The sequence below is a fragment of the Labrus mixtus genome, chromosome 7 (assembly GCF_963584025.1).
Source record: "Labrus mixtus chromosome 7, fLabMix1.1, whole genome shotgun sequence".
Lineage (NCBI taxonomy): Eukaryota > Metazoa > Chordata > Actinopteri > Labriformes > Labridae > Labrus > Labrus mixtus.
The window spans coordinates 24,448,490-24,465,039 of NC_083618.1; the positions used below are offsets into that span (position 1 = coordinate 24,448,490).

Sequence of the window (16,550 nt, forward strand, 5' to 3'; positions counted from 1 at the left end):
TGTCTTTTTGAACGTACTCGAGGCCGATTCCTGACCAAAATATGACGGGGGAGGGGAGGAGTTTTGCAGACTTTCCTCCGATCATTACAGTATAAGTAAGTGGAAACGATGCGCTAAGCCCCTTTTCCTTCACTGCTCTGCTGTTTTTAAATTAGCATGCTCATACGTCAACTTTTGTTGTTTTTAAACATGCTTCATGAATAAATTCAAATTGGATTAGGCTCAGTTTCAGGTCGACGCCCAAATAAAGCTGTTCGGATTATCTAGAAACCCAAAGTAATCTTTTTACCGCTCCTGTTTTTTTTTTATCAATGACCAACAATAAGTGAAGTTTCTGCTCTCTAAGAAAACTCTCTCTCGTCTGAAAGCTTGACATTTGAGTGAAACCTGTGCTTGAGGACATTTATTTCTTGCTGCGTGCACAAACAGCGCGGCCCTCTCTCTCTCTCTCTCTCTGTCTCTCTCTCTCTCTCTCTCTCGCTCTCTGCTGCAGCCCTGTGAGGTAATGTCTGTCTGTGTCTTGTCTGTGCAACACCCTGCAAGAATAACAAATCCACCTCTCTCTCTCATCCTCTTTCGATCTCATTATCTCCACCTCTGCTTCTCTTCTCTCAGTCTGCCCCCCACCTTTACCTCCCTCTCTCTCTCTCTCTCTCTCTCTCTCTCTCTCTCTCTGCACTGATCTGTTCCTCATTCGCTCGCCCCCAACTCCCCTGTTTCTGTTTGAGGCTAGACGCAGCAGACTATTAAAAATGTCCTCTGTCGAGAAGAGATTGTGTAAACAAAGAGAGATCGAGGGGACGAGGGGAAACAGGGAGGGAGGCGGGAAAAGACGGAAAAGTGGAGAGAAAATAACAAATCATAGAAGAGAGAGACGGTGCACCACACAAACACAATCCTCATTTAAAAATGAATTCTGATGTTAGCAGTGATTTTACCTTCATTGCTAAAGCTTCAACAGACTTCTCCTGGCTGCTCAGCTGCAGGGAGTCAGAGTCAGACGCAACAAAGACGACTTTCTGAAGCCGGTAAAACTGCAAAACATGAGACGGCGATAACGGTCTCGCCAACACAATGCAATGGATATCTCGCAATGACCATCTCAAGTTGTCCCCATAACCCGAAGTCTGACCCGGTCTCGTCCTTAACTGCACACTGTTGTGGGCGGGGTTTGTGTGGTGGGAGTGTTGTAGGAAGCAGCAGTGACCGCCGTCGTCCAATCAGGCGTCTCTGCTCGACAACACAGTGGGAGAGGAACTGTGTGTGTATGTGTAAGCGTGTAAAAAAAAGTCCAGTTAGCATCGTTAGCACCAGCGCTAGTTTGGTTACGTCTACCATCGCTCTAATCTCATGTCAACTCTCTCTGCACGTTGATGACTGAAAACAACCCGAGGAGATGTTTAGTTTTGTTCTCACTTAGTGTTGAAACTTTCTGAAAGTACTCGATACCTAAAGAGAACTTTTTAAGTATCAAAGAACACCCGTCCCCAGTAAGAAGCTGAGGCACCTGTTGCTCTCTGTTTCCATTCAGATGTTTCTGCTTCAGCTCTCACAGCGTGCGTGCGTGAGTGTGCGTCTTTAAATAATTAAAGACCTGAATGTACCTGAAGAGAGAATGTTCTGTGGTGGGATTTTCATATAACAGCAGAATTAAAACAGAGCGAGAGAGAGAGAGAGAGGGAGAGCAGGCGAGACAAATTAAAAAGATGAAAAGAGGTATTCATGTCGCCCACACACACACACACACACACACACACACACACACACACCTTTAACATTATACACGCTTTATTTCAATCCAGAAAATTAAAATCAGCACACAAGCTTTTAACAAACATACTCTCATTTAGACACACACACACACACACACACACACACACACAGTCTGTTGGGTTATTTTCACTTTGGTGCAGAACTAATTTAGATATATGTGTGTGTGTGTGTGTGTGTGTGTCTGTGTGTGTGTGTGTGTGTGTGTGTGTGTGTGTGTGTGTGTGTGTGTGTCTGTGTGTGTGTGTGTGTGTGTGTGTATGTCGCTGTGTGTGTGTGTGTGTGTGTGTGTGTGTGTGTGTGTGTGTGTGTCTGTGTGTGTGTGTCTGTGTGTGTGTGTGTGTCTGTGTGTGTGTGTCTGTGTGTGTGTGTGTGTCTGTGTGTGTGTGTGTCTGTGTGTGTGTGTGTGTGTGTGTGTGTGTCTGTGTGTGTGTGTCTGTGTGTGTGTGTGTGTGTGTGTGTCTGTGTGTGTGTGTGTGTGTGTGTGTCTGTGTGTGTGTGTGTGTCTGTGTGTGTGTGTGTCTGTGTGTGTGTGTGTGTGTGTGTGTGTGTCTGTGTGTGTGTGTGTGTGTGTGTGTGTGTGTGTGTCTGTGTGTGTGTGTATGTCTGTGTGTGTGTGTGTGTGTGTCGCTGTGTCTGTGTGTGTGTGTGTGTGTGTGTGTGTCTGTGTGTGTGTCTGTGTGTGTGTGTGTGTGTGTGTGTGTGTGTGTGTGTGTGTCTGTGTGTGTGTGTCGCTGTGTGTGTGTGTGTGTGTGTATATTTGCGTTAATCAGATTTCCGTGCAGCAGGTTTTTATCTGTCTCGCTGACAGACTGTTTGCTCGTCTTTTGTGCAGACGGACGACACTGAAGAAATAACTGTCTCACCGCCTGTCTCACCGCCTGTCTCACCGCCTGTCTCACTGCCTGTCTCACCGCCTGTCTCACCGCCTGTCTCTCCGCCTGTTTCACCGCTCACCGCCTGTCTCACCGCTCACCGTTTGTCTCACCACCTGTCTCACCGCCTGTCTCACCACCTGTCTCACCCCCTGTCTCACCGCCTGTCTCACCACCTGTCTCACCCCCTGTCTCACCGACTGTCTCACCGCCTGTCTCACCACCTGTCTCACCCCCTGTCTCACCGACTGTCTCACCGCCTGTCTCACCACCTGTCTCACCGTCTGTCTCACCGCCTGTCTCATCACCTGTCTCATCACCTGTCTCATCACCTGCCCTACCGCCTGTCTCACCGTCTGTCTCACCGCCTGTCTCACCGCCTGTCTCACCACCTGCCCTACCGCCTGTCTCATCTCCTGCCCTACCGCCTGTCTCACCGCCAGTCTCACCGCCAGTCTCACCGCCTGCCCTACCGCCTGTCTCATCGCCTGCCCTACTGCCTGTCTCACCACCTGTCTCATCCCCTGTCTCACCGCCTGTCTTACCGCCTGTCTCACCGTCTGTCTCACCGCCTGTCTCACCCCTGTCTCTCCGCCTGTCTCACCGCCTGTCTCATCCCCTGTCTCACCGCCTGTCTTACCGCCTAACTCACCGTCTGTCTCACCGGGGTGGGGGGGACGCACTACCTCAACCAACGACCTCCGTCAGTTATCAAACTTATTTATTCCTCACTACCTGGCCCACTGTCTGTCTTTGTCTCAATAAATGATCCATAGTCGGCATTGCTGCCCGACCATCTGTCTCACTTACATCATACTTTAATGTTCCTCTCGCTTACAGTTCGTCTCTCGTATAGTGTCTTAACTTTTCTGCTTACTCACCGTCTTCACACTCCGCTTGTTTTTTAAAATAAAGGTCTGTTGGGCTGACTGTCTCTCCAGACTGTCTTAATCACATCTCTCATTTTCTTGTTTTAATTATGAATGCGAGACAAAACGAGTGATCACACACACACGCGCGCGCGCACGCACACACGCACGCGCGTAGGAAGGTTTCTTTAGAGGTCTGTGTTGTTTTAGACGAGGGGAAATGTTCTTTCATCCAAAACAGCAAAGAAAAAAAAATCCCCAGTTTAAAGGCTGCAGCGCTGGATAAGCCTATTACAGTGAGTGTGAGTGTGAGTGTGTGTGTGTGTGTGTGTGTGTGTGTGTGAGTGTGTGTGTGTGTGTGTGTGAGTGTGTGAGTGCGTGCAATCACACGCCCGCACACGGAAAGTAAAGCTTGTGTGACTGATAGGGTTTCCTATAACGCAGCAGATCAGACTGCGTCGCTGTTCTGGCTCAGCCGCGTCTAGAGAGTGTGTGTGTGTGTGTGTGTGTGTGTGTGTGTGTGTGTGTGTGTGTGTGTGTGTGTGTGTGTGTGTGTGACTTGCCGGTGCCTTTTTCAGTTTATTGTTTGATTCTCCCCTTTACGTCTTTCCTAACATTTATATTTCTATTCTCCGTGCTTCTTTTTTAAATAGATTCTTTCCCTCCTTCTTTCATTCCTTCTATCTTTCCTTCCATCCTTGCTTCCTTTATTATTTCCTTCCCTCGTTCCCTTCCTTCTCTCCTCTCTTTCTTTCCTTCCCTGTTATAATTTTTCCCGTCTGCATCCTTCCTCCTTTTCTGTCTCATCTCTAATCCCTTGCTCCCTTTTCCTCCTCCTGTCTGCCTCTTCTTCATCCTCCCCTTTCACATCTCTCTTTTTTTCTAAGTCTGACATCACATCTCTTTGCAGCTCCTTATCATGCCCCCCTCCTCTCCCCCTCAACCCCCCCCCCCCCCCCCCCCCCCCCCCCCCCCCACCACCTCATTATTCGGTATAATCGGTTGTCTAGACAGAAAACTCCCCACACACACATCACACCTGAGAGAGATGGAGGGATGAGGAGACAAAGGAAGAATGAGACAAAATAGAGAGAGGGAGAAAAGAGGTAATAAAATAATTTCTCCGCCTTAACTCCTTGAAATGATGTGAAAGAAAATCTGTCTCAGACTTGAAACAAGCCAACTGATTGGCCAGGAGAGGGGGGGGGGGGGGCATGGAGGCCCTCGGAGAAACTGCAGCTCGACATTATGACAAACATTAATTCGCTTTTTTCAGGACAGTCTAGACGGGTTGATTTTTTGCATTGAGTGTGTTTGTGTGTCCTTGTTCTTCTATCTGAACGGGGACCTTTATCGAAGGTGACACATATCCTGAAATCTATCTTTATTAAAATATACTAATTTAAAGATTAAAATACATCACACACCCGCTCGCTGTCCACACTGTATCTGTTAAATACTTTATTCTTTACTCTGAAAATTTCGGTTTCCCCTTTTAAACATTCTAACATGTGGTGCTTTTATTTTGAAGGTGGAAGAACAGAGGTGTGGTGTTTTGTATTGACACAAGATACGCAAGATATTTAAAATGTTCCTTTTGGGATAATAACTTTACTTTGTCCCAGTGACGTGTTTTTTTGCACATCTGTAACATCTCTTCTTCTACTACTTTATAAAAGTATCATCCAACCCATCCTCCTCTACTGCTCACCCTGTTTCTTCAACATGCTCCTGAACTGGAATAAACTCACCCGCATCACACATACCGCCTCAAAAATCTTTGGTGCCCCGGTGGCGTAGTGGTTGGTGCGGACGCCATGTACGGAGGCTATAGTCCTGCAAGCAGGCGGCCCAGGATTGAATCCGACCTGTGGCTCCTTACCACTTGTTATTCCCCAACTCTCTCTCTCATCCTGACTCTATTCACTTTCATATCTCTACAATAAAGGCATCATAATCTTTGCCCACCCAGAACCTCTCAGACCTCATCTACAATCCTCTGACACACAGACCACTCACCCAGCCCAGGACCCCACTCATCCTTTCAATCCACTCTTTTCTTTCCTGCCATCAGGGCAGAGATTCAGGACTCTTACCTGGAAAAGGCCGTGAGTGTTTAGTTATGTATGTATGGATCAATGTTCCAGCTGCGTAAGATGTGACTACAAATGTCCACCGGGGGGACAATAAAGTATTGTATAAGAATTAGTGTTGTAGTACTTGAGATCGGTCTTGGTCTCAACACCGGACTCTGGAATTTTATTCCAGACCGGTCAAGACCACCACTGAGTGGCTGTTTTTTAATGTTCATATAACTCGTTTAATCTTTTCTCCCGGTTACGGCCGCAACCTTCCTGGTGTTATGGTCTAAATGAGTGACACGGCCCCTGCACACAAGATAATGGTCTTTCATTGATATTTATGGTCCTGGTCTTGACTCGGCCTCGAGCCCTAAATGCCTTGCCTCTGTCTCGCATTTAAGGATATGACAGACCTTTTTAAAAGGGGGGTGTAATATATATATATATTTTTCTTTTTTTCAAAGGTCTTTTTATTGAAAGATAATAACAGAAAATAGCTTTTACTGTACAGGGAAATATTTTTCTGTTCTTCCCCCCACCCTTAACAAAAACACTCATACAGGTCGCAAAACATCCAAACATGAGACAAGCCTAATCCAGACGACAAACAACCACGGCTGCACCTAGAAGTCACATTCTGAATAATAAAAGGTCAGGTCAACAATAAACACATCTGCACAGATAAGGGCAGTCCTTCCTGCGAACTCTAAAGGAAGCCAAGTTGTATTTAAGAACTATGTTGGTATATAGGATGCAGTAACACACCCCAAACTAACACCCCCCCCCCCCCCCCCCCCCCCCCATCAAAATACTTGGAAGAAAAAAAAGAAAAGAAAGAAAGAAAAGAAAGAACATTACAAAAATAAATAAATCATAGAGGGGGTGTAATATTTTAAATAAATTATTAATAAAACTTTATTTCAATTTAATTGTATTTTTTTATTTTTGTTTTAGTTTTAAAAGATTGGCCGATTATGTTCATATAACTCTTATTATCATAATTATTATTAGTAGTACCATTACAATTGATGTTTCTGGCTGCAGTACACCGATCTCACCACTGGGCGTCACTAAAGCGCTTTGTTTACCTTTCTGCGACCCCAGTCTGTGGGTGTGTTACCTCAACAATCGTCCCCCGGTTAAACGTCCGGTCCCTTTTAGTTCCACAACACGCATGTTAAACTAGCCGAGTTAGCTTCACAACAAACACAAACACAAACTGTGGCAACATGAGCGCAGATAATTGTGTTGGAAATGTTTCGGTGCCTTTACGAAATCTCCTGAACTCCATCCGGTGCGTCAGAGACCGAGTCAGAGGTAAATATGACGCATTACAGCGTTTATGACGCAGCACGGAAAGTTAAAGCTCGGCTACATACGAGCCTGTTAGCGTGTTTGTAGTTTTAATTAAACTCTTAATGGACGTTTTAGTTTTAAAAAGATGTGACGGTGTCATGTTGGAGTAACCATGGCAACAGTTTGTTTCCTATAACTGCCAGATATTCTCCTTTAAAGTCTCATTAGCAGCTTTAATATGTAGTGCAGGTTACAGAAGTGAACTCAGTGTTACAGACCTTTTAAAAACATTTTATATAACCAGGAAATAATCTCTGAGAGGAGGAGGCAGGCAGCAGCACAACTTAACAAACTACAAGCCGCCACGCAAACTTAAAAGAACAACAAATAAATACTTTATTAAACATTTAAAGACAAATTAAATCAGCAAAGGTTTGTCAGGCTCATCCACAAACACATCAGGGAGAACATCTACAGCCAGATGTGTCAATTAACATCCTCTGAAATCATCCAATCAGAGCGGCCCGTTCACTCTCAGCTCTTTTTATGATTTGTTCAGAGCCGTAAACTTAATTGCCCCCCCCCCCATCATTTCTGACTTTTAGGAAGAGGTCAAACAGCTCCAGCATAACTCGTAGCGTGATGATTAACTTTATTAAGAGTATCTTAAAGGGAATTTGTCTTGCTGCGAGAGCGTAAAAACTCAACACAAACAAACATGTTCAGGACAGCAGATAAATTAAACATCTGTATCTGTACTGTTTGAATCTGAATCGGAGCGGAACTTAAATTGGATCGGCGCCTCTCTAATAACAACAGTGATTGTTTGACAAATTTGACTCAAATGACCCTAAAATAATGAAAAATAAACAAACCGTGTCGCACTGAGAATGACTCTACTGTCACTTTATCGTAACTGAAGAACACGTTTAGCCTTCCTCAGGTTCGGCCAGGCTGAAGGTGCAACCGACCGGCACCTGAGAGCGTACTGTAGGTCTGCTGTGCACGGGGTACTCCGTTGGTCACCCCAAAAGTAATGTCATCACATCAGCGTGTAATGAAAAGGAACAATTATAATTGATTACAAAACAAGAGGTTTTTTTTTTGTTTGTTTCCACAGATGGAGAATCCAACGAGTCCGATGGAGCGTTCAACCTCTCCAACTTCTGGGACACTCTGAGTTGAGTTTATCTTGACCTTTGACTCACGTTCTTCTGTTTCTCTCTCTTTGTATATCAAGTTTCAAATATTATTTAGTCTTCCAACGACCAGTCGAGGGTAAACTTCGCTGCACGCTGGTTTGTGTCGTTTGATCTTATCCTTTCCCTCTGCTATGTGAATGTGTAACAGTCTCTTCTGTCCTCAGACCAGGCGGTGAAGTCTGTGTCCCAGGAAGCCACGAAGCTCAGCCTGGCCTTATCCAAACCCCCGCTGCCATCGCAACAGGTCAGACGCTTTAACCTCCTGAGGAGTGTGTGAATGTGTGGGTGTGACCTTCGGTGTGAAAGCGCTTTGAGTCATCAGAAGACGTGAAAAGAAAATGTACAAGCTCAAGTCCGTTTCCCTTTTTTTCTCTTTCCTGGTTCTGATCTGCAGGATGTGGAGAAGTTGTCGGAGTCCATGATGAAGAGCGTCCTGAGTCTCTCTACAGTTTATTACTGGCTGCCTAAGAGCCAAGGTAACGTCATCGACCCCACAGCAGCCGCTCGGCTTCAGTCAACGACTCGCTTCCTCCGATCTCATTGAGATTTTATCTTTATTGTTGTTCTGAATATCAGCTCTGATGTGATCGGGTCTGAAGATAATCACAGCAATTACATGAGCAGGAAGTAGTGATAAGTAAAAGAAACCATCGTTTTTTTATTTTTTATTTATTCGACCAACTCAACTAGCTCCACAATCAAACTGGGCCGCCCCCCCAATATAATGGTAGGGGAAACACTGTATATATATATATTTTTTTTTTACTTGACCTTCAAGGGGGGCGGGGGAGGCAGTTGGGGGGGCAGGCCGCCCCCCTAATATAATGGTAGGGGAAACACTGCTACTGTTGGCAGCTACAGAACAACTACTCTCTTCTTCAGCGCCAGCAAACTCTGGTTCAGGGCGCTTCTCACCAGCGGTGAGGTTACAATAGATAACCCCTGCCTTTCCTCTGTCATGTCCGTTAAGTGTTCTAGATCGCTACGTGTGTTTCATATTTACTTTAATTCTAATATCGCCAAGTCAAGTCACCTGGAAACTGTTCCCTGAAAGACGAGTCATATGAGCGTCTCCGCCTCTATTTATAGTTCCCCGTTATGAAACCAAGAATTTCACCAGACGTCGTCAAGCCGCTGAAACCTCTTACATAGACTCTCTTCTTCGAGCATTAGAAAGCAGTCCTCCTCTGGCAGCCCTGCAGCGTTCTGCCCCAAAAGAGACAACAGCTGAAACGAACCTGAAATATCGGACTCTTACCTAGTCTGATGGCTTTTCTCTTTCTTTGTCTCAGGCGTTAGTTTGCGCAGAAAGATCAGAGACGCCACGGGGGAGGTTCTGGAGGAAGTCGCTCAGCTGGTGGAGGTCATACTGAGCTCGCCGCTACAGAGGTGAATATACACACACACAGAGTCATCATATTAAGTTTAGATTTTTAGATTGCAAATGAAGAAGAGATGGGTCATAGAGTTGTAAACACAGGCACACACTCGTTTTGGACGCCCCTCGGTTTGTCAGATATGAGAGCAGTTATCAGGTCAAACCAACAGGTGTTGCAGTGATGGAAGCGGGCAAGAGAACTGGTTCAGATAGAAGTGATTGTACCCGACCTAAAAAGCCTCTGCATGTTTCTAATAAGCTCCACGAGCAGAAACGTGCTCAAACTAGGATCAATATTGGAGATGCTTTAGAAGGGGGCGGGGGGAGACAGCTCTCTACAATGTTTAGAATTTAGACTGCAGTACCCATTTTAAACACTAGGAGTCAGAGTTACATACTGCTCCTTTAAGAGAGATATTTAAACCCTTTTGTTCTATTTCTCTCGTTTTTTTAAAAATCTGTCATACCGGATCTCTCTTCCTCTTCTTCTTCATGTGCTCGCCTCCAGTCTGACACAGGAACAGTTAACATCTACGGGTGGAGTCTGGTCCGCCTGCGACCAGTTTCCCCAGTTGCCACAAGGTCAGTAAACTTTACAGGTTTTTTATCAAAGCGTATTTCCCGCCTTTATCTTGTAATTTAAAGTCACAGCATCAGCTTCAGTGTCCGCCACATGGCGACCTGCGTGAGCATGGACTCTAGAGAGGAGGGGGGGGAGACAGCTCTCTACAATGTTTAGAATCTGGACTGCAGTACCCATTTTAAACACTAGGTGTCAGAGTTACATACTGCTCCTTTGACTGGAGCAGAGATCATCTTTTCATTAACATTCCCTTTAAGCCTCGCCTTGATGGCTTTGAAAATGTGTGTGTGTGTGTGTGTGTGTGTGTGTGTGTGTGTGTGTGTGTGTGTGTGTGTGTGTGTGTGTGTGTGTGTGTGTGTATGCGTGTGCGTGTGTGTCTGTGTTTGTGACACAGATAATAAAGCTGCAGTTTTAGCCGTCCTGTCCGATCAGATTGGAGTGGTGAAAGACGCCATCGAAGAAATTGAACAGGTACACACACACACGCACACTGCAGAGGACCTTACATTGACATACGTTAAAGTTTGAGATTTTAAGTCTGACGTTAACCATAACAACTACCAGCCTTGTCACAACTCTTTTTCAAACTGCATGAGCCGTTCTAATTTGAAGTAGTCAGTCCATCAGAGCATCAGGCCGTCTGAAGTAGTTTGCCGTTTGATCCAGCAGAGGTTGCTCTCAGTGTAACATGACCAGTGCATGACCTCTTGTCCTCAGTCATTGAAGACTGTGATGTTGTGGGGCAGCATGATTCAGGAGATCCAGACTTACATGAGGGAGAGTCGTCTCTCTGCAGACAGCAGCGCTCTGATTGGTGGAGAGACACAGGGTCTCTACAAACCTGCAACTCTCCAAGCTGGCTCGCAAATATTTGTGTGTACTAGGAACGTCTGTGCGCTCTGATCTGTTCTGGTCAGCAGGTGATATTGTAAATATAAGAGAGCTGCACTCGATCCAGATCAAGTTGATGGAAGTGAAGTAACATTTTATTTGTGTTTTGAGCTCAGTTGTTCAGAGAAACAAGAATCAGCTGCAGATACTTCTATCTCTACTCGGCAGCCTGAAGCTTTACTCTTCAAGAAATAAGTGATAATTTGATCCATTAAGATAAATGTTCAAAGTTGTGCAGGACTATGTGCACCTGTTAACTCGTTTACTGACCCTCGGCCAGGCGTTATCCGAGGCTCAGGACCCGTTCGGTGACGTCCTTGATGACGAGCAGGGAGGAGACGAGCCTCGAGGAAACCAGGACACATACTGGTCAGAGAAGGACCGGCTTGTGATTGGTCCGTGTCAGGGGCTGATGAAGGCGTCGGCGGCGTGCCTGAGAAAACTTACATCGGCCGTCAGAGCCAACGGGGACGTCGGCACGCTGCAGAAACTCGCTCAGCTCGACGACCTGGCAGACATCAGCAAGGAGATCAGCCCGAGGTAGGAACACACACACACACACACACACACACACACACACACACACACACACACACACACACACACACACAGACGCACGCAAACTTTTTTAATTTTTAGCTTCACGCCTTCGTTCACAGAGAACTGGGTAGAGAGAGAGAGAGAGAGAGAGCGGAGAATGACGTGCGGTAGAGGGGGCAAAGGTCAGACTTGAACCCAGACTGCCTGCGTGAACTTACCGTGTGCCAGAGCAGGCTGTAATGCCGTTAGCGGGCGGTCACGTTAGCAGGCTGTAACATTAGCGTGCTGTCACATTAGCTGGATATCACGTCAGCGGGCTTTAATGGTGTTAGCAGGCTGTAACGTCGTTAGTGGGCGGTCACGTTAGCAGGCTGTAACGTCATCAGCAGGCTGTCACGCAGCCACCAGCTGATCCCTGATGGGGTGAGAGTGGTCAGAGAAGCAGCTTTTGAATTGAAGTGTAACAGCTCTGTTCGACTTTCCTCCAGTCAGCGTGACATCATTTATTTCAACCCATGAGCAGATCGTGTGATCAATGTGGTTGTGTTTGAGTGCACAGCAGCAGGAGGGCTTTCTGTTCCTGCACCGTAAACCCAAAACTCAAAGGCAGCTCAGAGAACAGGTTCAGGTCTTTATGCACTCACACGTTATTTTCCTGCTGTTTGTCAAAATGTAAAAAGATTTCAATGAGAACTTCGTGGTTCTGAAATGTTCAACTCCTGTCACTGTTTTCTCCTCAGTGTTGATGATTTGGCTCTCTGCCTCTACCCTCCAATGGATTACAGCGGTGTGGAGAACAATGTGAGACACACACACACACACACACAGACACACACACACACAGACACACACACACACACACACACACACACACACACACACACACACACACAGAGAGACACACACAGACACACACACACAGACACACACACACACACACACACACAGAGACACACACACACACACACAGACACACACACACACACACACACACACACACACACACACACACACACAGAGACACACACAGACACACACACACAGAGACACACACACACACACACACACAGACACACACACACACAGACACACACACACACACACACACACACACACACACACACACACACACAGACACACACACACACACACAGACACACACACACACACACACACACACACACACACACACAGAGACACACAAACACACAGACACACACACAGACACACACACACACACACACACATCATGAATGCTACAGAAACATACTCAGGAGTTCAGACATCAGTCTTTAGGCCGTCCTCCACCGGGCACCCTGTAGTCTGTGATGAGTCATGATTTTCACATCTGGTCTTGTGAGCATGATGAGATTATAGAGAAGAAGTAGATCTGTTTGGATTCTCCTGATGTGTCTGATGAGGATGTGAGACCTCCTGGAGTCTGAGCCGGGCGCTGCAGAGTGTCGTTACAGCACAAAGTGATGCAACAGAGCGCTGAACATTCTGAAACATGTTTCAAATTCCAAATATGCACACGCCTCCAAACAAGTTAAATATGGGTTTTCACTGAGTGTGTCCACATGGACTTTAATATTCTGGTTCTGAGTCTAATCCTGGTTCTGATCATATTCAGGATCTGGTGTTTACCTGCTCTCAGAGAAACCTGGTTCTTCATCTCCCTGTAGACATGATCAATCCTGCTTTATGATCACTGCGTAGAAATGAGATTTGCGGGCTCAGCGCCACCAGATAAACCGAAAGACAAAAACTCAGCTTCTCCGCCGCTCCAGAAGTAAGACGCTCTTGGAGCTGCCGTTGCGTTGTTTTTGCTGACTCATCGCTTTGGTTGAAGCTGCACCTGCGCAGGTAGTCGGCAGCTGTCAGAAACCGTCACAATATCTCGTTTTCTGGGTATCAAAATTAGGTTTCTCAAAATCGGGTTTCTTCCCAGTTTCTGAAATTAGAATATGATGTTTACGTGCAAAAACCACAAAAACAGGAAACTTTGAAAGCCTGATCAAAACCTTGTAAACACACTCAATGATTACACAAATCATCAGATTCCGTCTTTAATGACATTTTACACATCCCATTTTTTTCTTTGGGGGGGGGGCGTTTTGTGTCTTTAATGTAGAGACAGGACAGTGGATCGAGTCGGAAGTCAGGGAGGGAGGGAGGGAGAGAGAGAGAGAGAGAGAGAGTGGGGAATGACATGCGGGAAAAGGAGCCACAGGTGGGATTCGAACCCGGGCCGCCCGCTTGGAGGACCATAGCCTCCATACATCGATTGGCGCACCAACCACTGCACCACCAGCGCCTCAACGTCCGATTTTTGAGGGAACATGGTCGTACTAAACGTGTTGACTTGTGGTGTGTTTCTCTGCAGGTGTCTAAACTGGCAGCACTGTTAAAGAAGGTTCTGGAGATCATCAGGTAAGATGCTGCTAGACAACGAGCGCTAACCCGTTAAGTCCTGTCTCAGGTTTCATACAAATAAATCAATAAATCTTAAACTAAAAGTTGTCTCTACAACGGGCTGTAGACGTTAGCAGACAACCGCTCCTCTGGTTGTTATGAAATGCACGTGAAACGTCCGTAGAGGGAGCACAGAGGGGGGAGGGGGCGTGGCTTTAGAGGGAGCACAGAGGGGGGCGTGGCTTTAGAGGGAGCACAGAGGGGGGGAGGCGCGTGGCTTTAGAGGGGGCACAGAGGGGAGGGGGTGTGGCTTTAGAGGGAGCACAGAGGGGGGAGGGGGCGTGGCTTTAGAGGGAGCACAGAGGGGGGAGGGGGCGTGGCTTTAGAGGGAGCACAGAGGGAGGAGGGGGCGTGGCTTTAGAGGGAGCACAGAGGGGGAGGGGGCATGGCTTTAGAGGGAGCACAGAGGGGGGAGGGGGCGTGGCTTTAGAGGGAGCACAGAGGGGGGAGGGGGTGTGGCTTTAGAGGGAGCACAGAGGGGATTTTCAAGTTGACCAATAACGAGACGGAGATGAGAGCGTTGAGTAAATGTGCCTGGAAACAGCCAATCAGCTAATCGATCATCTGTAAATAAAGTTTCTATTGGACTTTACGGGACCTTAACTCATTTTTGTGTTTGATGTCGTGCAGGTCCAGTCACGTGTGCGGGGAATCACAACTCACCTGGGTCCAGTTCTTAGACGGAGCCGTCGACCACAACCTGCAAAAAGCCAAAGAGCTCATTCAAACGGACTGCTAGTGTGTGTGTGTGTGTGTGTGTGTGTGTGTGTGTGTGTGTGTGTGTGTGTGTGTGTGTGTGTGTGTGTGTGTGTGTGTGTGTGTGTGTGTGTGTGTGTGTGTGTGTGTGTGTGTGTGTGTGTGTGTGTGTGTGTGTGTGTGTGTGTGTGTGTGTGTGTGTGAGAGAGAGAGTGTGTGTGTGTGTTAATGTGCCTATAATCAGACTCATGTGAAGCAACATGTAAGGGCGCACTCACACTAGTCTTGGTTGTCTCGTACCGTGCTGAAGCCTGATTGTCCCCCCTCCCCATCCCCCCGCTGGTCTGCACTCACACTCTTGTACCTAACATCGTAATACAACACATGCATGTCTTTATGTAATCATGAAGCGTGCTCAGTTTACGAGACAGGCGGACTCAAACATAAAAAAAAAGGGACGCACGGTCGAGTCTGCGTCCGCACATCAGAAAACAACACTCTGGGGTTTCTCCTGAATGAAGGCTGACCACGCTGTGTTCCTGTGCTTGGAAGGGACGATCACACTAGTCAAACAACCTGGACTTTGGGGGGGGGTGAAGCTCGGACACGGTACAGGTTGCCCGGTGCGAGTGCGCCCTGTAAGAAGTCTCATAATGTAACGCTGAATATTTAAACTTTCATGCTCCAGGAAGAGTTAAGGTTGCATGAACTCACTGAACTCACTGGGTTTAAAAAATAAATCTTAATAAAATTGAGAAGCTTTGTGCAAAGTTTTGTATGAGTTACTCGTCATTAGGAAGCGTTTCCCCCTCAGGAGCTGGAGGTGTTTCTCACTGTTCACTCAAACTATCATTTTTGTCGCAGTATGAGACGGGACGGGACAACACCACCTCCTGCACTGTGCTCCTGTTACTCCATATAAACCGGGAGCTTCAGTACTGAACTCCTAGCTCTGCATCGGTCTTTAACCTTTCTGAACAGTTGTACTTTTTGTCCCAGACGGGCTCCGGTTGTTATTCTAAGTTTGTGATGACATGACAGAAAGGATCCCTACAGAGAGAGACCTTTTTGTTTTTAATCTCAAACAGCTGTTTGGGGCGGTAACTCAGCCTTTAGGGACTTTGGTTGGGAACTGAAATGGTGGCTGGTTCAAGTCTGGAAGTTGGTCTGGTAGCTGGAGAGGTGCCGGGTCACTTCCTGAGCAAGGTACTGGTTGTCTGTTACTGTATGTCAGCCCTGTGATTGGTTGTAACCCCGCCTCTGGCCCAAAGACAGCTGGGATCGAGCAGGGCGTTGACCCTGATCGAAGGTGCTGAAGACTGAAGGTGCACTTCCTGTAACCAAACAGCAGAGGGCAGCATCCTGCAGTGAATACTCTGGAGATCTGTTAAAGAAAACTGTGCACCTGAAGATAGAGGAAACAGGATGTAAGTATTGATCATGTCTACAGGGAGATGTGGATCCAGGTTTCTCTGAGTCCAGGTAAACACCAGACCCTGAAGATGATCAGAACCAGACGTCACTTAAGAGGAGGGCCTCGGCGCTCTGCTGTTTCACTCGACTTTTATTCATGGATCCATTTTAAACTCTGTATTAGAAAGGAGAACTTTATTCCATCCATTATCTATACTGCTATTCCTGTTGAACTGCCAGCTGTCATTGGGCGAGAGGCGGGGTTACACTCTGGACTGGTCACCAGCCAATCACAGGGCTGACATATAGAGACAGACAGCCAGCCACACTCACATTCACACCTACAGACAATGAGGAAGCCGGAGTACCCGGAGAGAACCCACACATGCACGGGGAGAACATGCAAACTCCACACAGAGAGGCTCCAGTCAGACGGGGATTCAAACCAGGAACCTCCACACACAGAGGCTTCTGTCAGACG

General features: G+C 46.8%; 1 protein-coding gene and 1 long non-coding RNA gene across 3 annotated transcripts; one reads left to right on the plus strand and one right to left on the minus strand.

The window, feature by feature from the left end:
* Positions 1–6,723: 6,723 nt before the first annotated feature.
* On the plus strand, positions 6,724–14,896 carry ccndbp1 (cyclin D-type binding-protein 1). 2 transcript variants are annotated; one of them, XM_061041346.1, is made up of 12 exons: positions 6,724–6,912; positions 8,012–8,071; positions 8,258–8,337; positions 8,488–8,569; positions 9,386–9,482; positions 9,980–10,053; positions 10,449–10,525; positions 11,226–11,485; positions 12,226–12,286; positions 13,872–13,918; positions 14,591–14,730; positions 14,869–14,896. In XM_061041346.1, the coding sequence occupies exons 1-11, from the start codon at positions 6,825–6,827 to the stop codon at positions 14,697–14,699; spliced, it is 1,035 nt and encodes a 344-aa protein (XP_060897329.1). In that variant the 5' UTR covers positions 6,724–6,824; the 3' UTR covers positions 14,700–14,730; positions 14,869–14,896. The 2 variants fall into 2 exon arrangements, with proteins under 2 accessions (XP_060897329.1, XP_060897328.1); XM_061041345.1 differs by lacking the exon at positions 14,869–14,896 and having other exon boundaries at positions 14,591–14,840.
* LOC132977016 (uncharacterized) lies at positions 14,720–15,244 on the minus strand. The gene is made up of 2 exons (XR_009673759.1): positions 15,086–15,244; positions 14,720–15,013 (listed from the first exon to the last, which is right to left on the minus strand). It is a non-coding gene; the product is annotated as an uncharacterized LOC132977016 (long non-coding RNA).
* Positions 15,245–16,550: the final 1,306 nt, after the last annotated feature.